General features: G+C 44.0%; 1 protein-coding gene across 1 annotated transcript; it reads left to right on the top strand.

Moving 5' to 3' along the window:
* The first annotated feature begins 12 nt into the window (after window positions 1-12).
* LOC111161994 (putative neuroblastoma breakpoint family member 7) lies at window positions 13-21,360 on the top strand. The gene is made up of 8 exons (XM_022526121.1): window positions 13-190; window positions 2,922-3,021; window positions 5,021-5,256; window positions 8,669-8,720; window positions 9,848-10,008; window positions 11,964-12,071; window positions 13,073-13,247; window positions 21,003-21,360. Exons 1-8 carry the CDS (start codon window positions 13-15, stop codon window positions 21,358-21,360), a joined length of 1,368 nt encoding a protein of 455 aa, XP_022381829.1.
* Window positions 21,361-22,902: the final 1,542 nt, after the last annotated feature.

The following is a 22,902-nucleotide window of genomic DNA, read 5'->3' as shown; positions in this document are numbered from 1 at the left end:
ACAAGCTTCAGCATGGCAGAATCTCTCACCACCTTCTCTGATCCAAGGACAGAAATGAGCATCCTGGAAACCAACCAGTACTTGTGCTCCCAGCTGGAAAAAAGCAAACAGAACTTCCGGGACCTCATGGAGAAATTCCTCACATCCAAGGCTACTGCTTACGTCCTGGCCAACCAGCTGCAGAAATACAGTAAGCCCCTGGGTTCACAGTCACCAGAGTCATAAATGATGGCCTGTCTTCCCCATGAGAAACTAAACACTGTCCAAACGTTGTTCTCCCTCCATCCAAAATCTTATCCTGAATATACTCCTGGAAAGGTAGAAGTGGGTATTTTACCCTCAATTTGCAGAAGATGGAAACATTGAGGCACAAAGGAATAAAGTTTACAGTGAGAGGTGGGAGGCGTAGAGGCTAAAACCTAGTTCCGACACTGAATTATTTTTTCTCTCTTAGGAACATGTGTCAGATTCTAGAAACGTATAACGTCAATGTTGGCTCAAATATCTCAGGGATTCAATTCCAACTTTGACTAAGTACCCCTTTGCAAAGCATTGTGCTAGCTGCACTAGGAGTGTATGAGTATTCTTTCCTGCTTTATAGGAGCTTAAAGCTGTCTGTTCCCAACTGAACTGCAGATATCTGGAGATCAGAACATCGATAGCAGACTCAGAGGGAAGTCCTGATGCCTGGAGCAAGATTTTTTTTCCCATATGAGTTCTAAGAAGCTGTTCCTCACACTCTGGTGAGATTGAAAATATTTCCAGGAAAATCAGAGACTGTAATACCTTTTTCGTCTCTCCCTGAATATGAACTTTGCAGACAGCAAGCTAGTCCAGGATCTGGGCTTTGAGACGGGTAGCCAGAATAAGGGTGAGGCTAAGGGGCAAGCAAGGCCTCCAGTCCAGCAGACCCAGTCAGTGTAGGAGCTGGCCCTTTCCTCTCCATGCTCAGCTCTCACATTTGGAAATCCTTGGACAATCCCAAACCTGTTGGTAATGGGGGCCAGGGAGGGGGTTGATGTAGTGACCAAGGGAACCATGATGGAGTGAGGACACATGAGAGACAGGAATATTAGAGGAAGATTCTTGCTGATATTAAAGTGTGCTTTCAGATTTCTACAGTTATTTTTCACTAAATCAATGGGGGATAAAATTTGCTATCCAACTTACTAGACATGGAGAAAAAAGCTAAAAAGCCTACTTATTGGGGCTCCTGGGTGGCTCAGTGGGTTAAAGCCTCGGCCTTCGGCTCAGGTCATCCCCAGGGTCCCGGGATCGAGCCCTGCATCGGGCTCTCTGCTCAGCAGGGAGCCTGCTTCCTCCTCTCTCTCTGCCTGCCTCTCTGCCTACTTGTGATCTCTGCCTGTCAAATAAATAAATAAAATCTTTAAAAAAAGAAAAGCCTACTTATTAAAGAAGGAAAAGATGAGATTTGGGATGTGGAAATATAAGGTTTTCTTTTTTGTTTTGTTTTTTGTTTTTTACATCACTCATTAAAATCACAATTGTAAGACAAATTTTTTGAAGCTAGAAAAGAAAAAAGATACCACCCTAGATCTTAGTGTAAAGGTATTACAGTGCAGTGATTAAGAGCACGTATCCTGGGGCCAGACTTCTGGGGTCAAATCCAAGTTACCCTCTTTGTACCTCAGTTTTCTCATCTGTAATGGTAATAAGAATAATAATTACCTTTTCAACTAGTAGTGGTGATTACATGATACTAATTTTTTTCTTTTTCATTTCTCATTTTTTTTTTTAAATATTTTATTTATTTGACAGAGATCACAAGTAGAGAGAGAGAGAGAGAGAGAGAGGAGGAAGCAGGCTCCCTGCGGGAGCCTGATGTGGGACTCGATCCCAGGACCCTGAGATCATGACCTGAGCTGAAGGCAGAGGCTTAACCCACTGAGCCACCCCCTTCTTTCTTATTTTTTTTTTTAAAGAATGTTTATTTAGGGACACCTGGGTGGATCAGTCGGTTAAGCGTCTATCTTTGGCTTAGGTCATGATGCCAGGGTCCTGGGATTGGGTCCTGCATCAGGATCCCTGCTATGTAGAGAGTCTGCTTCTTCCTCTCCCTCTGCCTGCTGTTCCTTCTGCTTGTGCTCTCTCTCTTTCTCTCAAATAAATAAAATCTTAAAAAAACAAGGCAGCTGTTTAAAAAAAAAAGAATATTTATTTATTTGACACAGAGAGAGAGGGAGAAAGAGAGCACAAGCAGGTGGAGTGGTAGGGAGAGGGAGAAGTAGGCTCCCTGCCGAGCGTGGGCTTGATCCCAGGACCCTGGGATCTTGACCTGACCCAATGGCAGACCCTTAACCGACTGAGCCACCCAGTCATCCCTACATGATACTAATTCTTGAAAATCTAGTAGAACAATGCCATGAAGGTACTATGTATTAGTTTTCCCTCTAACACAACACCTGGTAGCATTTGAACATACATCTTTCAGATTTTTGCCCCTCGGGATACCTGTTACATAGTTGTATCCAGATAAACTTGGAAATCTTTGAAATTTTGGGGGCATTATTGAAACTCTCAACATGGAGAGCTATGGAGACTTCCCCAAAACACAGGATATCAGTACTTCATGTCCTAGGTTAACGGTTTACCTAAGAGGCTATGAGGCTTGGTAAAGTGGCCCAAGATTTGGAGTCAGACCTCAGGAGATATGAATTCTGACTTGTCTCCTTCCATTTCAGTCATCTTGAGTAAGTTACCTGCCCATGAGCTTCTATTTCCTCATATCTAAAGTGCCATATAGTGTGGGAGATTGAGGAATGAGATGTGGGAATCCCAGCATGGAGCCTGGTAATGGGGTTCCATTTGTCCTCGGGATGGACCCTGCCGCCTCATCTGAGGGCAGCAATCACAGCAGCATGTCCAGCTTTCCACTGAGGCAGGTGTGTGTATTTTCTCAGAGAGTGAAGAGTACAAAGGCCTCATCAAATCCGTGCTGGAGGAGGAAGTGCAGTTTGACGGGGAGCTGGCAGAGAAGACGAGACGGACTGCAAGGCTTGGGTAAGGAGGTACCTGTGTGGGAAAGTGGGAATTACTATGTGAAGTGGGGCAGCCCAGGCTGCTGGTATAAAGAGCGCTTTTGTCCAAGGAGAGGGATAAAAAAGTCCATGGCAGGCACAGAACTAGATAAAGACCACTGGCGGGGCTGTGGGAATTGGGTGGTAGAGTAGCTAGGTGTCTGGGGTTCTCCCTTAAATAGCATATGAATGAAATGGAGACAGATACCTGAGATGGAACACTAGCAGTGTGGCTTCTAGCTGTGTGAGCTTGGGCAAATTTACTTGACTTTCCTGCATCTCAGTTTCCTCCACTACTTTACCTGTAAAATGAAAATACAAACAGTATCATAACCCTCAGAGGGTTGTGAAGATTAAATGCATGATTCCGGGGCACCTGGGTGGCTCAGGGGGTTAAGCCTCGGCCTCCAGTCCAGGTCCTGATCAGGGTCCTAGGATGGAGCCCCTCATCTGGCTCTTTGCTCAGCGGGGAGCCTGTTCCCCCTTTCTCTCTGCTTGCGTCTCAGCCTCTTGTGATGTCTCTCTCTCTCTCTGTGTCAAATAAATAAATAAAATCTTTAAAAAAATGCATGATTCCAAGTTAGAATCATCTCTGACACATACGAAGCTCTCAACAAATATTTTTTATGATTATTATACTTTATTTTTTATAAGTGTGGTGGTTATCATTAATGGACTAACATTTTCTACCACAAGAGAGATTTTCCCAGCTTTCCAAAATGCCTTTTCATGATATGTTTCTTCTCAACTTTGATTTTTTTTCCCCTAAGTACCATACTATGTGGAGCACTAAATGTAGGGCTATTGGGCAGATGGATGACCAGGCAGCTGTTATCTGGAAAATAGGTTATTAATGTGCTGAGGACTAGCATGGTCTATCCTCAGAGGGTTTCAAATATAGGCCGGATTGTGGAATTCAAGATGTCTTTTAGCCCTCTGTTGAAATGAAATCTGAGAAGCTCAAGTGTGTAAAATCTACTAAACCAGAGATACCTGATTGCAGGAAGCCTAGGTCTGGAGCCTTCACCAGCTCTGACACTTTATAAAAGCTCTGTGGGATAGGGTTTGAAAGACGGTCTGTGGAATATCACTCAGTAGGAAAGCAGGGAGGAGATTCAGGCATCAGATGAGACAGATGACTATAAATGTCTAGTCCAGCTTTAGGATTATGTGGTTCTCAGTATTAACTGAATACCTGTTTGTGTGTGTACACTCTGTCGAGCGCTGTAAGTTGTGTGATATGTGGTGCTGTCTCACATTTTGGATTGAAGTCCATGCTAAATATTTGTATAATCATTCAAAAATGGTGAAAACCCACTTAGTGTGATGTAATTGTTGTTACTCAGAACTAACTTACTTCATTGTCTCCTGATTATGGCTTATTTTCATGGCACTCAAAAGAATGCTATCCTTCTTGACCCTTTCATTGATTTTTCTTTTCATCCTTTGAATCAATACCACGTGCACCCAGCCAACACTTCTATATCTGGCTTGTGTGTGTGTGCACCACATTTTCTGCATAATGATTGATGACCTATAGTCCATGGAAATGGATGTGGGCTGAATTGAGGAACTGCAGGGGCATCTTTTCAAAGTAAAGTTAATTAAAAAAGAAACAAACCCAGTACTGTTTCCTCATTCCCTCTGCCATAGGCAAGTCACACAACTTGTGTAAAAATTCAACTTGGGGGGCGCCTGGGTGGCTCAGTGGGTTAAGGCCTCTGTCTTCAGCTCAGGTCATGATCCCATGGTCCTGGGATCGAGCTCCACATCGGGCTCTCTGCTCAGCAGGGAGCCTGCTTCCTCCTCTCTCTCTGCCTGCCTCTCTGCCTACTTGTGCTCTCTGTCTGTCAAATAAATAAATAAAATCTTAAAAAAAAAATTCAACTTGGGAAATTTCTTAGGGGCCTTCTATGAGATGTCTCTGCTGAAACTCCCATAAGCTGTGTGCCATTATATTTTACTTTTTTTTCTTACTTTAGGAAATATGATCCCCTGATTCAGGCTCAGGCACGAGAACTGACCCACTTACGACAGAGGATACAAGAAGGGAAAGGTGTCTGTTATCTTTTCATTCAGCATACAAAGAGCACGGTCAAGTCTTTTAAGGGCATCCTCAGGAGCACTGACATTGCCCATTACCAGGGACAGAGATTCTGTGAACAACTGGCCCACGGAAGCCAGCTGGCAGAGAACCTTGCCAGCAAACTCGTCACTGGTAAGTTGGCTTACAAGCTATGGAGACCCTTAGATCCTCCCAAAGGTCCTCTCCTCCCGTAAGTCTCCATGCTTCCATGACTCTAAGAGTGACTTTTTATCCAGATGTCCTGTTTTGTGCCCTTCTCAGCCTATTGATAGTGATGCTGTCGGGTAGAAATACCTAGGAGCACTCACCTGGGCCGAACGTGAGCCCCCACAGACATTTCCTCTTTCTTTTAAGGATAATTGATTTACAGTAAAATGGCACACTGTAGTGTCAGTGCTGTGAGCTTTGAGAAAGGCATACACAGAGGTGTAAGCATGGCCACAACCAGGATACAGAACAGTTCCATCACCACTCAAAGTTCCTTTGTGCCTCTGTGTAGTTGAACATTGTCTCCCGCCCCAGTTTCTGGCAGCCACTGGATCTGTTTTCTCTCCCTACAGATTTTCCATCTCCTGAATGTATCAGTCATTTCTTTGTTTTTCCACTGTTGAGTACTATTCCATTATATAGATACACCACTTTTATTTATCTACTTGCCCAGTGCAGGGCATTTGGATTATTTCCAGTGTGCGGCAATTATGAATAATAGCTATCAAGATTCACATACAGGTTTTTGTGTGAAAATACATTTTCGTTTCACTTCACTTGGGTAAATACCTAGAAGTGGGATTGCTGGGTCACGTGGTAAGTGTATGTTTAACCTAGAAGAAACTGCCACACTGTTTTCCAGTGTGGCTATACCATTTCAGAGTCCCGCTGGCATTGTGTGAAGGTTTCAGCTGTTCCCCTATATCAACTTTTAATAATTTCAGGTTTTTGTTCTTTTGCTTTTTATCTTTTTAGCAATTTTAATAAGTGTAGGTGCGGGAGAAGACACTGTGGTCTTAATTTGCATTTCCTTAATAGCTAATGATTTTAAGGATCTTTTCATAAGCCCATTGACTGTCCTTATATTTTTGGTGAAGCCAGTATTCAAACATTTTGTCATTTTAAAATTGAGTTGTTTGTTCTTATATTATCAAGTCTTGAGGGTTCTTTACATTTCTGGATTCGAGTCCTTTATGAGATATTTAACTTGCGAATATTTTCTCCCGGACTATGGTTTATCTTTTCATTCTTTTAGCAGTGTCCTCAGAGAGCAGAATTTCTTAATTTTAATGAAGTCCAATTTATGGATCATGCTTTTGTAGTTACATATCTGAGAACTCTTTGCCTAAAACAAGATCCTTTTCCTTTCCATATAAATTTTACATTCAGCTTACCATTACCTGTTTTTTTTTTTTTTAAGATTTTATTTATTTGACAGAGATCACAAGTAGGCAGAGAGGCAGGCAGAGAGCCCGCTGAGCAGAGAGCCCGATGAGGGGCTCAGTCCCAGGACCCTGAGATCATGACCCGAGCTGAAGGCAGAGGCTTTAACACATTGAGCCACCCAGGCACCCCCATTACTGTTCTAAAAAAACAGCAGCAGCAACAAAATCCTCTTGGGATTTTGAGTGGCATTGTTTTGAATCTATGAAAAGTTTGAGGAGGATTGACAGTTTTAATAATGCTGAGTTTTTTGTTTTTTGGGTTTTTTTTGCCAGACAGAGATCACAAGTAGGCAGAGGCGGGGGCGGGGAGCGGGGTGGGGGTGGTGGTGGCGAGGAGCAGGGTTCCTGCTGAGCAGAGACCCTGAGATCATGACCTGAGCCCAAGGCAGAGGCTTAACCCACTGAGCCTCCCAGTGCCCCAGTGCTGAGTTTTCTGGGGCACTTGAGTGGCTCAGTTGGTTGAGTGTCTGACTCTTGGTTTTGAATCAGGTCATGATCTCAGGGTCCTGGGATTGAGCCCTCTGTGGGTTCTCTCCCTCTGCCTCTCCCCTGCTCGCTCTCTCTCACTCAAATAAATAAATCTTAAAATAATACTGAGTTTTCTAATGATCATAGTGCCTTGTTAGGTTGAGGAAGTTCCCTTTTTAAATTTATTCATATTTGAATGAACAAACAAATCTTTTGTTTTTTGTTTTATGATGGTGACTGCTGACAGTAGGGAAAAAAATTAAGTCTCCTAATGAAACATGAGCAGGCATGGTCCAACCAAAAATGTTTCCAAGTTATTTGAGAAAGTTCCTTTTTATTCCTTATTTTCCAAAAGTTTTATTTTGAATAGCTGTCGAACTCGGACAGATGTATTTTATTTATTTATTGAAATGATTAGATATTGTATCATAAGACCCTGGGTCCTATTAAAACCCTGTGGAAATTATTTTTTAGCAGGCAGTCAACCCCATTAGGTTCAGACTCCCAAGTTCTGTCTCACCTTTCAGTGCCTCTGATAGGCAGCTGTTTGGGTTGGTCCAGCAAATATGTTACTCAGGTTTAGTCTGGACTAGGTGGTAGTTTATGTGGTGATTCAGTTCTCTAATCCTTTGTCATGATTCGTTGGGTCTATTCCACACATATTCGGTTTGGGGGTGAGTCCTGGCACTTTTGTCAGCTCATAGACCATTTTCTAGCCTTTCTTCTCTCTGGTATTTCTTCCATACTTTTTAGTTTCCCAAGGGTCCCTTTTCCAAATTCCTCTGTTCAGAAAGATTGAGTTCACTCAGAGATTTCTCTTCTCACACTATGTTGCAGTTCTGCATCACTGGGGCTACTTTGAGAGCAAGGAGACAAGAAAATAGAGAAATAGAAAATAAAAGGGAGCATTCTTCACACTTTTTAGGCAAGAGGTCCCTTCTTCCTGGTTCTTTTGATCAAAAAGAGTTAGATTCTCTTTTGTGATTTAGGTCACAATTCAGCTGCCTTGACAATATAGTTCTGCAACTGTGGTGGTCTCTAGTTGGGGTCAGGGAAAAAAAAGGAAAAAATAAAAGAAAGGGAGATTCTCTTCATACACTCTGGCATGCACAGGTGCCTTTGTCCAGTCATTTGGTTAGAAGGGCTAGGTGGGTTCTCCTGAAGTTTTTGCTCCTCAGAGATCGCAATGGGTTCTTTATGAGAGCCAAATAGGACACACAACCATGGTCTAGCCAGCAGCTAGCTGTGTGGCAAAAATGGATGTTACAGCTGGAGAAGTCCACAAGGCAGCTAAGCAAGGATTCTGTGCATCGGACAAAAGACATTTTAAACTTTTTGCCTTGGCTTGGTAGCAGATGTCATGGTAATGATTTGCCATACCAGGAAAACACCATTCAGTGTTTCTCAGGAAAACCTGCCAGGCTACTTCTCTAAAGACACAACCTAAGCCGCCTCTCTCAGAGCCTTCTGAACAAACATGCAGAGTGTTCGTTTCTGATCATATAGGCCCTCATATTTGTGATCAGATAGGATCACATATGATCAGAAACACAGTACTGATCATACAGGCCCTCATATTTGTAATGTGTGAAATGGGACTTGCTCAATTTCTGACTGGCTATTTCTGTTTTTTTGGCTCACAGAAAATTACAATGATAAGAAGGATGAAGATGGACAGGAGCCATTGGCACCCAGGTAAATGAATATGAAGTGATGATAGAATGGTGAAGTTTAGAGAAGATTCCAGAAGCAATAGCCAAGAGGTCAAATGCCCAGATGCAGGGAAAAAAACTCAGAAACTGCTGATTGTACCTATTTCTTTTTTTTTTTAATTTTTAAAAAAGATTTTATTTATTTGAGAGAGAGAGAAAGCATGAGAAGGGGGGGAGAGTCAGAGGAAGAAACAGACTCCCTGCTGAGCAGGGAGCCCCATGCAAGACTCCATCCTGGGACTCCAGGATCATGACCTGAGTCGAAGGCCATTGCTTAACCACCTGAGCCACCCAAGCACCCCTGATTATACCTGTTTCATTCATTCATTGTACAGTATTGTGTTTGTCTTTTGAAACAATGTTGTCTGTTCTCTGTGCAGTTCTTATATTGGTTACCATTTCCTAATAATTCATGAAGTTTAGTTAGTTAGAGTCAGTCTGACATAAGGGCCAGAGATCCCTGGTTTCTGTATTCTGAAAACCTGTACGGTTAAAAAAAAGAAGAAAAAAACAAACCAGAGTGAGACATTGTCTCAGGAGCCAGTATTTAGGGGACCACTTCATATTATATTAAACAAAAGTTGTCCACAACATTTTGAAACTGTTATCCTAGGTCTTTGTGTGTCCTTAAGTATATTTTCTCAAATAGCCGGGTCTACTTCCTTATCCACATGTTATGCAATCAGCACACAGAACAGCTGCTGCTGCTCCCTTCTGCCCAGCTCTATGTACAGTAACCCCCTGTCAGAAGTGGATTGTTTTTTTTTTTTAAAGATTTTATTTATTTACTTGACAGAGAGAGATCACAAGTAGAGAGGCAGGCATAGAGAGAGGGGGAAGCAGGCTCCCCGCTGAGCAGAGAGAACCCGATGCGGGGCTCGATCCCAGGACCCTGAGACCACGACCTGAGCCGAAGGCAGAGGCTTTAACCCACTGAGCCACCCAGGTGCCCCAGAAGTGGATTGTTAATGCTTTCTTTCTCATCCAGTTGGCCTCTTTGATTTCTGGTGTCTCTTCCAGGAGCTTCAGATAGGACCACTTCTAAAGCTGAGGTTCCAGGTTGCCTTAGTTTAATCTCCTGATTTCTCTCCTTCCTTGCCCCCACCCCAGGCTCAGCAGGGAGCTCCAGGAGGAAGTGAATGAAGCCCAGGAAGACTCACTAGATGAACAGTATTTGACTCATTCCAGTCGCTGTGACTCTGACCAGCCTCCCAGCAGCAGTGCCTTCCCCTCTGATGTGCAGGAAGCCAGCTCTGCTGTGGAAGTCACCAGTGAGTATTCCCATTGTAAAGAGAATAAAACCACCAACACTGGAAGAATGGAGAATAAAGCTCCAGTAGCTTCTACATGCTTACTGCCTCTGTCTAGGCTGCATGAGATCATCTCTGCAGGCAGGCCCTAAAGATTGACCTCGAAATAGTGCTTAGGCTGAACACAGTTCTGGTACCAAGTTTCAAGTACAGGTCCCTGGTGGCTCAGGTAATTTGCATTGTTCCTGGTCCACACCTCATCTCAGTCATTCTGGCCCCCGCTGGCATGTGCGAGCTGGTGGACTCTAGGCAAGCCAGACTGAGGGTGAGGGGATCATGACAGGCTCTCTGCTCTCACTTCAGCTGTGTACAGAAATCTAATAGACCTCCTCTAAGATGAAGCATCTTAGTTGTATGTGTATAGGTATTGTTTATGTATCTGAGCATTGCCTGAGAAATACCAGCAGTTTTGCCTGTATTTTTGGAGGTGGAGTATCATTGTTCTAGTCTCCAGTCTTCATCTCCCCTCAGATGACTTGCTTCCTTAAAAAGTTCCATCTTAGTACCAGAACATCTGCTGGCTTCCCTAAGGACAAGACTCAGCTCTTAGTAACCCTTGGGTACATGGCTAGGGTTCCCATCCTTTGGGTGACACCATTTTTTAAAAATGTCTGTGGGTTTAGTCTCAGTGCTATAATCTAAACCAACAACCAGCCTATCTACTGGGAAAAAAAGGCCTAATCTACCAGCCATGCCGCTAGCATGCCCCTTTCCTAAGAAACCCCAAACTAGTCAGTGTAGTTCCTCCAGGCATATACGAGTCCCTAGGGGAAGCAGCCTCACGGATGTGTGTGTGTGTGTGTGTGTGTGTGTGTGTGTGTGTGTGTGTGTTTGGAGATTAAAATCTCAACCTTCATCTCCTTTTCCTTTTTTGACTTTGACTTTTCTTTGAGGATAAAAGTTTGGACTGTTAGAGAATTACATGTCTTAAGTCCTCTTGTAGGCATGAGTAAGAGATTTTTTAAGATTTTATTTATTTATTTGAGAGTGAGGAGAGAGCAGGGGGAGGAGCAGAGAGCGAGAGGGGCAAATAGATTTTTTGCTGACCACGGAGCCCGATGTGGGGCTCGATCTCACAATCCTGAGATCATGACCTTAGCAGAAATCAAGAGTAAGATGCTCAATCTACTGAGCCACCCAGGCACCCCAGAAGGAGACTATCATTTTTTAATTTTTTTTTAAAGATTTTATTTATTTATTTGACAGACGGAGATCACAAGTAGGCAGAGAGAGAGGAGGAAGCAGACTCCTGCTGAGCAGAAAGCCCGATGTGGGGCTCGATGTGGAGCTCGATCACAGGACTCTGGGATCATGACCTGAGCCGAAAGCAGAGGCTTTAACCCACTGAGCCACCCAGGTGCCCCAAGAAGGAGACTATCTTAATCCACTCAGTGTTCGCTGAGTTTTTTAATGTGATATAAGCCATGTTAGGTTTTGTCTTTTTGCCAATGGTGGGTGCCTTTTATTACCCAGGCAGTCCCCTTACAGAGGCTTCCTCATTCCTACTTTCCATTTCACCTAGAGATGTGACATCTATTAAAGATGTTCAGTCATAAATCATGTGGGAGAGGTATTTAGTAGAGACATTCCCTGTACCGGAAAGTCTTACCTCAGAGGTGCCCACACCTCCTCTCCCTTCTGAGTAGGGTTCTTTGGTATTTTTCTGCCTTGTGTCAACCCCCTTTATGCTTCCCAGATCCTTGTGTGAGAGGTGGTCCTGTGGAGTTTGCTTAGCACTGGACCATGCTTTGAAGTTCTTTAAAGGGCTGTTAGAGGAAGTTCCTTTGTTTTCCCTGATGAAAGAGGAGGTTGGCAGAAGAATGGCAAAAGGCAGGGATCTTATTGAAAGGCCACCCTATTAGCGATAAGGATTCTTCATCTTCTACCTCATTCCCTGTCTGGTGGAATGGCTGCAGAAGATGAGATCCACAACCTGCACCAACACCTGAAGGAAGTTCTTTTAATCAATGACTGCCTTCAAGAAAAGCTGGAACATCATTTCAGCATTTCTGACCAAGGAAACGGTAGGGAGGGGCCCAAGACTGCCTGATTCTGGCATTATGTACCTTTCCAAGGATTTGCCATGTATGTTTCAGGGCTTCACAGATTGCAAGAACTTGATATACCTCACTTCATTTACTCTTAACAAATGGCCCAACTAGGGAGAATAGGGCAGTTATGAATATTCCTACTTTTTAGGTGCGTAAATAAGCTCAGATAGAGATTTGCCCCAAGGCTGAGCTATGCCTCCATCTTTGAGTTGTCTGGCCTCCTAAACCCTTCTTATGACTCCTCTGCTATATCCTTTCTGTTGCCCCTCTCCTCTCACGTGGTGGTCATCCAGTAGGACTCAGGTTGCTGAGTAGCACATTCAGCAGAGTGAGGGTCTCTGCTGCTGCCATCCTCATCCCCTTCTCTAATGTCTTCATTACTCTTCATTGTCCTCAGCGTGGTTCTCCTCACATCCTTCTCCTGGATTGCACTCACACAGGGGCCATCATTCCTCAGTCTTGGATTGGGTCAGAACAGTGACTGGGCCTCTCTCCACACCAAAGCAGCAGCTATATCGTGAGAAAAGTGTCCTTCATAATTTCAGCCATTGGGTGTGATAATAATAATGAGCTGTCACTTGTTAAGGGCCTTGTGAAAATGAAGCTTCTCTCCCATTACACCAAAGACCCAACCTTTGAGTCCCCTAAGTTTTCTTTTCTTTTCTTTTTTTTTTTTAAAGATTATTTATTTGACAGAGAGAGAGAGAGATCGCAAGTAAGCAGAGAGGCAGGCAGAGAGAGAGGGGAGGAAGCAGGCTCCCTGCGGAGCAGAGAGCCCGATGCGGGGCTTGATCCCAGGACCCTGGGACCATGACCTGAGCTGAAGACAGAGGCCTTAACCCACTGAGCCACCCAGGTGCCCCTCCCCAAAGTTTTCTTATGGGCTGAGAAAGAAGAGAGAAGGAATTGCAGAAAGCATTATCTCAAGTGAATGTGTTTAACTTGGCCTAAACTGTAATTATTTCCTGGACTAGGATGCACGTCTAACCTTAACAGGCAGAGCTTGGAGTCTGCTGCCCAGCTGTACAATGAAAACAGAGGTATCAGGGAAGAAAGTCTGAGCCTTCTGGCTCACCTGAATCGTATTTCCAGAGGTAAGTGGTCAAAACCCACAAGAGACGGTCACTCTCAGCCTTCTTGTCTCTTGCCGTACCCAGCTATAAAAACAAAAAATGATCAGGAGGCCACAGCTTCCCAAAGCCTCATGACTCATAATTCTCAATCTAGAGAGGGCTCCCTCCTAGGTGCTCCCTCTACAGGTCCCCAGACTCCAGGCTCCAGGAAGGAGTACCTCTGAGAAATGCACCATTTTAGATACAAACCGCACCTCACTAATGCAAGCCTGAGAAGAAAAGAACAATCCTCAAAGGTGAGAAGACATAAGAGAACAATTATTTTAATTGAGTAAAATTTGACAAGATTAGATAAAGTCTGTCTTAGAATGCTGAAAGAACAAGCAAACAGAATTTAGATTCTAGGTCAGTAGTCTTTGAGGCAATGTGAGGACCAGAAATGAGCTTAAAAGGAGCAAAACCCCAATTTTGAAACGGATGAAAATAGAGTACTAAAAAATTGAGATAAGTGTAGCTTATATTGATCCTTGGAAAAATACAAATTTATTGCACTCAAACGATAATATTCCAGTCACCGTATGGTTCCCAACTCGTACTACTGAGCAAAGTCAAATCAAACCAAATTACCCTCAGATTGGCAAAAATATTCACAAACCTGCAAAGTATCTTCCACCTATGCCCTATACACCAGACTCAGTATTTACGAAGTTTTTGCTGTGTGTAATGCCCACCCCGATAGACATTCCTGCCTGATCTTGTAGGTGTCAGTTAAGAAAGCTCCCGTAAGGGGTACCTGGGTGGCTCAGTGGGTTAAGCCTCTGCCTTCGGCTCAAGTCATGGTCTCAGCGTCCTGGGATTGAGCCCCACATCAGGCTCCCTGCTCAGGGTCCTGGGATTGAGCCGTGCATCAGGCTTCCTGCTCATCGGAAAGCCTGATTCTCCCTCTCCCTCTGCTGCTCCCCCTGCTTGTGTCCCCTCTCTTGCTGTCTATCAAATGAATAAATAAATAAAATCTTTTAAAAACAAAAAATTAAAAAATGATTTTACTTACTTGAGAGAGAGAGCACGTGTGTGTGCACAGGCTGGGGCAGGGGCGGTGGGAAAGTAAGAAGCAGACTCCCGACTGACCCACTGAGAGGGAGCCCCATGTAGGCTCTCAGTCGCAGGACCCTGGGATCATGACCTGAGCCAAAGGCAGACAAAACTGGGCCACCCAGGCACCCCTCCTTTTGCCTTCTTGTACCTATGTTGCTTTTGTTTCCAAGGACTCTTCTAAATAGGACAGACCTCAGATTACTGGAACCAGTTGCCTGGTGGCTCAGAGAGTGGAAGGACCTGGGAGTTTGTATCAGTTCCAGAGACCCTACCTGTAAATCATTATCCATGATCTATAGGTATAGGCAAAGGAAAGCCCAGCTGCTTGACTTGAGGAAGACTTTGTGGTGAATTAACTTTGGGAAGATGTAATCTAGAGGTGAACTTGGTAAATAAAGACCCAGATAAATAAACAGAAGGAAATCCAATTGAGAAAGAGATTCACCTCAGATCAAAAGAGGGAAGAGTTAAATCTTTAGGTCCCATGGGAAAGCAGCCCATGGTGGGACAGCTAGAGAGAAAGAGAACCATGGGAAATAGGGCTGGTCTCCCAAGTAGCTTAATTTTTTAAAATTTTATTCTTATTTCTTTATTTGACAGAGACACAGCGAGAGAGGGAACACAATCAGGGGGAGTAGGTGAGGGAGAAGCAGGCTTCCGGGCTGAGCAAGGAGCCCCATTGTCAGATGCTTAACAACTGAGCCACCCAGGCGCCCCTCCTGAGTACCTTTAGCTCATGCTGTCATTGTAAGAACCTGGTCAGGTTTTGCCTAACACAAATGCCCAGATATCACAGCTAGAGATTCTGATTAAAATGGTTTCACAGGTGTTTGGGGTATTAGTTTTTAAAAGTTTCTAGGTGATTCAAATATGTGGCTACCAATGAGCAGGACCACCAATCTACTAAGATCTCAGCTCATCAGTACAGAAGTATCCCAAATAATGCAGTTACTTATGAAAGGCCCATACTAGCCATTAATGGGATTTGCATTCCTCTTTCAACAGTCTTGTTTGTATAGCACGGAAAAAAAGAGAAAAGAGGTAGATGAATGGGTTAGATCTATAACCGGTCTCTCTAGAGCAGATAAAGGAGATTAAGGTTTTAGATATTTTGGGGGGGGGGGATTGGATGTTTTAACTTGAAAATAATCTTTACACCAAATCTAATGCCTTCAAAAGCTTTTAGATCTTACTGTCCTAAAGAGAATATAGCAGCAAAAAATCTAAAACTTTACAGAACAAATTTGTATTTATACTTGGCTTCCCTATGCTGAAGTGAAATATCTAAAAATAAAATCTTTCGGGACGCCTGGGTGGCTCAGTTGGTTAAGCAGCTGCCTTCGGCTCAGGTCATGATCCCAGCGTCCTGGGATCGAGTCCCACATCGGGCTCCTTGCTCATCAGGGAGCCTGCTTCTCCCTCTGCCTCTGCCTGCCATTCTGTCTGCCTGTGCTTGCTCTCTCCCCCCCTCTCTCCCTCTGACAAATAAATAAATAAAATCTTTAAAAAAAATAAATAAATAAAAATAAAAATAAAATCTTTCCCCAAGAATTAGTTTGGAAAGAATTTAGTGATAAGGAACACCTAAGAATGAGAAATTACTTTTTGAGTTTTCACTTAGAAACTCAGTTGATCTAGTGGAAATATTCCTCCAAATATTCCTAAGGAGCGTCAGTGTTGCCATGTGAACTGGGGAGACCTCCAGCCTTTGGTGCTTCCACCTAGCCAGACCAGAACGTGTTACTGAAGGTTCTTGGTCTTGTCACGAGAAGAAATTCAAAGACAGACACGTAGCCCAGTGGATTGAGTAAAGAAGCAGGAAAGTTTATTAAAGCAAAAAAGTACACTCTTAAGCTATGAGAGCAGGCAAGCTCAAGAGAGAGGTAGAGCAGCGTCCCCTGGGGGTTGGGTTTCTTATAGTTGTTAACTAGGGGGCGGGAAGCAGGGCTTTGACTTTTTCTTCCTAATTTGGTCAGGGGGTTCCTGTAATGGCATTGCCATCTTAGCTGGTCTGGTTTGATCTCGCTTCTTGTAGTGTGTTGGCCAGGACAGGCCTCTGACCCTCCCAGTAGCTGCCCTGACCATCTCGTTGACCTCCATATCCTGTCAGACCCTAACTTCCTACTCTAACAACCTGATGGAAAATTAATGTTACAGGCTCTTGGCTCTAAAGGGTGTAAATGGATCAGTACAAGCTTTAACTTTGCTTTTATTTGCTAATTTTCCCTTTTCTCTTTCTGATGACTCCTTTCTTTCTCTGTAATCTCTTAAGAAGAGACTCTATAAAAGTCTTATTCCTGTCCCAGCCAAGGTACTCAATATAGCTTGGAGCCTGTTGGCTTCCTCCAGATTGGAGCCTTTCCTCTCCCTTTTTTTCTTAAACTTAGTGACATAGTAAAAAGGCTCAAAGCATGGATTTTAGTCTCAGGATTTTCATTTATGGGTCTTGTGTCTTTAATTACTGCTTGACCTATTGATAGCACGGTTTCAAGGCCAAAAGTGGAATTGGATTTGGATAAATAGATTCCAGTACCAATTCCAGCTTGGAGGGGGGATGTTTCCACACCAACAAGCAATTTTTGGGATACCAAAAATTGAATTCCATTCTGATATTACCTACCAGGTTTACAGAGTAGAAGATAGCATTAGGTTCCACAGGTTAGGGGTTCAGTCCTGTGAGACTGCCCCCACCCTGGCCCCCACTTCAGATTCTGGTAGCAAATCCAGGTTGTCACCTGTGTATCTTGACTATAAATCAGTTCCCTGAGAACCCCCTCCTAGGGTCTGATTAATTTGCTAGAGTGTCTCACAGAAGTCAGAGAAACATTTTACTTACTAGATTACTGGTTTATTTTTTCCATGTATACGTGTGTGTGTGTGTGTGTGTGTGTGTGTGTGTGTGTGTGTGTGAGAGATCTCTGCACCCAGTGTGGGGCTGGAACTCATGACCCCAAGATCAAGAGTTGCATGCTTGGGCCGCCTGGGTGGCTCAGTGGGTTAAGCCTCTGCCTTCCGCTCAGGTCATGGTCTCAGGGTCCTGGGATGGAGCCCTGCTCTCTGCTCAGCGGGGAGCCTGCTTACCCCCCTCTCTCTCTGAGTCTCTGCCTACTTGTGATCTCTGTCAAATAAATAAATAAAATCTTAAAAAAAAGTTGCATGCTCTACTGACTCAGCCAGCCAGGAGCCCTGATTACTGGCTTATTTTAAAAGGGTGTAACTCAGGAACATCCAGAGGAAGAGATGCATAGGGCAAGTCATGGGGAAAAGGTACAGAGATTCCATGCTTTCTGTGGGAGCTCTACTCTCCCAACACCTCTACGTGTTCACCAACCCAGAAACTCTCTGAACCCACATCTTTTGGGTTTTTAATGGAGGCTTCATTACGTAGGCATGATTGAATATATCACTGGCAGTTGATGACTGAAGTCAACTTCAGCCCCTCTCTCATCCTCAGAGGTCAGGGGGATACGTAAGACTAAAAGTTCGGGGCACCTGGGTGGTTCAGTGGGTTAAGCTTCTGCCTTCGCTCAGGTCATGATCTCAGGGTCCTGGGATAGAGCCCTGGATCAGGCTCTCTGCTTAATGGGAAGCCTGCTTCCCCCTCTCTCTCTCTGCCTGCCTCTGCCTACTTGTGATCTCTGTCAAATATATAAAATCTTTAAAAAAAAAACAAAACAAAAACTAAAAGTTCGGACTTTCCAAATCGTACTGTTGGTAATCACCTTCCATCCCTCCAGGGCTTTCCCAAAGTCACCTCATTAATATAACAAAAGACTAATGCCAAGCATTTTAAGAGTTCTGCCAGAAACTAGAACAAAGATCAAATTTACATTTCTTATACATCACAATATTACAGATTATATGTAAGGACTGTGTTGGTTTTCACGTTCTAGGACTCCTACCTTGGCACCACCCTCCTATTTAAAAAAAAAAAAAAAGAATACACACACACATAGACGTACATATATGTATACTATTATATATATATACACACACACACACACATATATATATATAAATGACGTATTAGGAGCATGAAAATCTTTTTTCATGCAAAATATGCTCTTATTTCTAGAACAGACTATTTCTGAATATACATGTTTGAAGCAAGGCACATCTCCTGGGAGGTGTGAAAGGTCTTCATTTTTCTTCAGGAGAGAAGAATGAAGAATAAATTGATCCTAAGGGAGGTGATGGTAGGGATCTGTCTAGCCCACTTGCAGCAGTTTGAGCAGGGCTATCAGCATTATGAGGTGGTGCGACCCTGTATTCCACACCACAGGGCACATGATATATTTTAGAGGACTTACCCTCTAATCTGCTAGTGTAACTCTTTCCAGACTGTAGTTTACCACCACAACTTACCCACTTTTCAGGTTGCACTCAGCTTCACTTCTTCCTTAGCTGTCACTTCAGCCTCAAATACCAGCAGAACTAATAAAAAATTCTCATTTAATTTTTTTTCTCTTCTATTTCAGGTAAGAACTAACAGTGGAAATACGAAAAGTTCTTATTTCAGCTATGCTTAGTCACAGTCTCCCCATTGATGAGAAAAACTAAAAAAAAAAAAAAAAAAAAAAAAAAAGTGAAATTCCCAAATAGGAAAGCAAGAAGACTTCATCTCTCAGAATCAACTTTCACAGCCACTCTAGGTTTTTACTCCAGATGGATCGTTTGCAGAAATCACAGCTCTTCAGCCTGCAAATTTGACAACTACATAAGAAACAGCAATACGCAGATTCACTGATGATCGTGAGATGCCTCACCCTTTTCTCTCCCCATCCCCATCCTGTGGATAACTGGAGTCAGCAGCAGCTGGAAGAAAATGTCAAGGACTTGGATCAAGAATAAGTCAGAATAATGTCATTGCTGACTGTTATCAGCTCTTCAGCACATGTCCATTTCCTTGAAGGATGAAAGTTTAGAAATCTCAAAGAATGGAGTTTATTTTATATATAGTCTGTTGCCTGTCATTTTTAACAAATCAAATTTACAAAGTGTTCTTTCTCCAGCTAACAACAGGAAACTCGGTATGTCTGCTATATTTATACCCCAGAATGACAGCAACCAAGGCTGGATGCATCACTTCATTCCAAAATTAAATGTTATTGAGCACCTGGTATTAGATACAAACTTCATTGTGTCTCACACTCTGGGAAAGGAGATAACTCAGGCAAAAATTCTGCCTTTACAGGTGTCTGTAAGCAGGGCAGCAGTCTCATACGTGTCTCCTGGTGAGGAACCCAAAGAAAGGATGATACAATCACTGCCGGAGAAGGGTCCTGAGATTTTTATTCACCCTTGTACTTCCTGCGTAGGTCTGGCAAAAGTTGCATCCTAGAGGTCTCTGTTTAGAGTACACAGGGAGAAATAGTATATCTACAGGAACTGGTAGGTTTCAGATAACTCCACTCTCATTTGGATTTTTTTTTTTTAAAGATTTTATTTATTTGACAGAGATTGCAAGTAGGCAGAGAAGGGGGCGGGGGGCCCTCATTGGATTTTTTTCCCTGAATAAGTATCCATTGATTTGTCTTTTGCAATTAAATATGAAAGCCAGACATCATATTCTGAAGCTTTGAAACATTAAAGTAGCCTCAAACTTACCAGATTTCCAGGCTTGAAGGTTGATTAATGTAGGCAGAACAAATCCTAGGTGGCAGGAAAGGATCCTTTAGATGGGTGTGTACAGCAAACTAGTGACTTACATTTTCTTGTACTGGTAGGTAGTATTGAGGACTGCCATACCTTCCTGCAAGGGGAAGACCCATAGAGGGCCAATTTTTAGTCCAGGACTGAGCTGTTCAGTATCCTAAATTTTACAATCAAAATTATTTTCTTTGAAACATTTCCAACCTACAGAAAAGTTGAAAGAATATAAAAGGTCCCCCAATAATGGGTCCGTGATTAAAGGAGCGAGACTGATACAAGGCAAAGGTCAAGCAAAGCTTTATTTCGAGCCAAGCATCCAGAATCAAACCGACCTTCAGACCGGTTGGGGCCGCCTCTTACAGAGAGGGCGACCCCTCCCTGCCTTACAGACTACCTTTTATAGAGCAAAGGCCATGTGGTTGGGCCTGGCCACGCACAGGTGGCCAATGAGATTATAACACACAGAGAAAGCTGCACAGTCGTGGTAGGTCCCACATGGGTGGCCAATTGAACTACAATTCACCCCATAGTAGCTATTTGAACTAGCCTATCACCTTGGTCAGAATTGGCGCTCAAAAGGCACCCAAAAGGCGGGGACCACACTCCTTGGTAGCTAGGGAGACAGTATGTGAGGTCTACTGATAGGATGTCTCCACCTGACCCGACTCATCCCTGCATTCGGGCCATTATCTCCACCTGACCTGACCCGCCCTTGTATTTGGGCTTTGTTACCTGGGACTGGCTCCCGGGACTTGCTTTTAAGTAAGTTCCCCTGGACTCGGTGGGGTGGGGCGGGGCAGGGTCAGTTTAAGTTTTACTGCGTAAACAACAAAATGGCTGTTCAACCGAGGTGGGGCCGCTCTGGCTAAATAGGCCCTTACATTCCCCCATTTGCTTTGGAGATTAGTCAAATCCTTGACTCTTCTAGTCTCTTTTCATGGCTGCCAGCCTGTTTTTAAGGACTCCAGTGTGATTTACCCAGAAACAGCATTCCTCTCCTAGGTCTACGCAGAGCCCCCCTTTTCTTAGAAATAGTATGTCAAGCCCTAATTGTCTATATTTCCCACCTATACTTTACTAATAGGAGCAACAATGAACTTAATGAACTCATCATTTTGAGTCTTAGCTTTAGTCCACGATCAGCAGGGTCCAACGGCAAGTGGCATCCATCTCTGGAGGGCGTTCTCGTCCTTGGCTCGTTTGACCTAACCTGCACAAATCCAGGCTCCGTCGCCCTCAACTTCCACCGCCGTGGGGGTGGTTGGGATGATAGCAAACGGTCCCTTCCAGTGAGGCTCCAAGCCTCCCACTTGGCGGCGGCACATCCAAACCAAGTCCCTAGGTTGACAAGGATATGGCTTCACCTCCGTCTCTGTCCCAGTGTGGGCAGTTCAGATCCCTGCAAAGGCTCCTTCCAAGACAAACTGCAATGCCTGCAGTGACTGGAGTATAGACTGATCAGTCATTTCTGCTAGGGCAACCTCTTGTAGCCGAGGGCAGAGCGGCAGGGCGGGGGGTGGGGTCTCCCAAATATTATTTTAAATGGGGTCACCTTGTTTAAGCAGGGTGTACATCACGCCCTGAGAAGGGCTAAAGGAAGGAGATCCACCCATCCACCGCCAGTCTCCAGAATTAGCTTTGTCAGTGTCCCTTTAAGAGTCCAGTTCATGGGGCGCCTGGGTGGCTCAATGGCTTAAGCCTCTGCCTTCAGCTCAGGTCACGTTCTCAGGGTCCTGGGATCGTGCTGCGTCGGGCTCTCTGCTCAGCGGGGAGCCTGCCTCCCCCTCTCTCTCTGCCTGCCTCTCTGCCTACTTGTGATCTCTCTCTCTCTGTGTCAAATAAATAAATAAAAATTAAAAAAACAAAAAACAAAAAACAGAAGAGTCCAGTTCATTCTCCCTCCTTGCCTGGAGCTCTGGGGCCTGTAGGCACAATGTAGTTTCCAATTAGTGCCCATGGCCTTGGCCAATGCCTGTGAGACTGAACTCACAAATGCAGGGCTGTTGTCTGATCTGATCACAAGAGATAACCCAAACCTCTAGTAACTTTTGGCTACCACTCCTGCCATCTCATGTTTGGCAGAAAAAGCCTCTACCCAGCCTGAAAAAGTATCCACAAAAACTAACAGATCTTTGAGGAAGAATTAACTTTCCTGTTTTAGTCTTAGCCCAATCCCCTTCATAGTCTAATTTAGTCCATTTCTGTAAATATACTTGCATCCTTGACCAGGAGGGCTGTGCAGCAATTATGCGGAGGCAACAGGGAACCCAGCCACTACTGGATCTAGTTTCTTGCTAAGATAGGCTACTGGCCTTTGCCAAGGCCCCAGAGTCTGAGTCAAAACTCCTTCGGCCACCCCTGCCTTTTCATCCACATACAAGTGGAAGGGCTTGGTAACGTCTGGGATGGCCAATGCTGGGGTACTCAGTAAGGCTGTCTGTAATTCCCGAAATGTTCTTTTTGCCTCAGCTGTCCACTCCATCATAGTTGAGTCCTCCCTTAGTTCGTAGAGAGGTCAGGCCATCTCTGTGAACCGCGGTATCCACAGCCTACAGTAGCCCACCGTCCCAAGGAACTCCCTCGTAGAGATCAAAGACTAAGTAAGTGGCGTGGCTCTGACAGAGCTGTGTTTTCATTGCTGACACCTGATACCCTTTGCCCTGCAGAGTCTGTAAGAGAGCTCTCGTCCCCCGTCCCCCGCAAGCATGACCCATAGTCCTCAGCGGCTATTTCTGCTATTCCCACTAACTCAGTAAGATTCTTTCCTTAAAATCCTTTAATTTTCTGAAGTTTCCTCTTTATATTTGGGGCTGACTGACTGGCAGAAGCAAGGTCATCTAAACGAGCTATCGTGCAACTTCTCTGAAGTTTACCTCAAGTTGTCTAGCTTAGGTAAACAAGCATTTAAAAACAATCAAATCCAGAATTTAACACCCATAAAGGTATGTTATTAAAACATAATTTTTCTCTCTAAAATAACCCTC

The sequence above is a fragment of the Enhydra lutris genome, unplaced genomic scaffold (genome assembly GCF_002288905.1).
Source record: "Enhydra lutris kenyoni isolate GAN:26980312 unplaced genomic scaffold, ASM228890v2 scaffoldscaffold88, whole genome shotgun sequence".
Classification (NCBI taxonomy): domain Eukaryota; kingdom Metazoa; phylum Chordata; class Mammalia; order Carnivora; family Mustelidae; genus Enhydra; species Enhydra lutris.
Note: the sequence above shows the minus strand (reverse complement) of the source record. Positions and strands in the feature narration are given on the sequence as shown.

Coding starts and splice junctions, on each gene's coding strand:
- LOC111161994 (XM_022526121.1), top strand. CDS start 13: ATGGCAGAATCTCTCACCACCTTCTCTGATCCAAGGACAGAAATGAGC. Junction 191..2,921: donor CAACCAGCTGCAGAAATACA/GTAAGCCCCTGG, acceptor GTATTTTCTCAG/AGAGTGAAGAGTACAAAGGC. Junction 10,009..11,963: donor CTCTGCTGTGGAAGTCACCA/GTGAGTATTCCC, acceptor GAATGGCTGCAG/AAGATGAGATCCACAACCTG.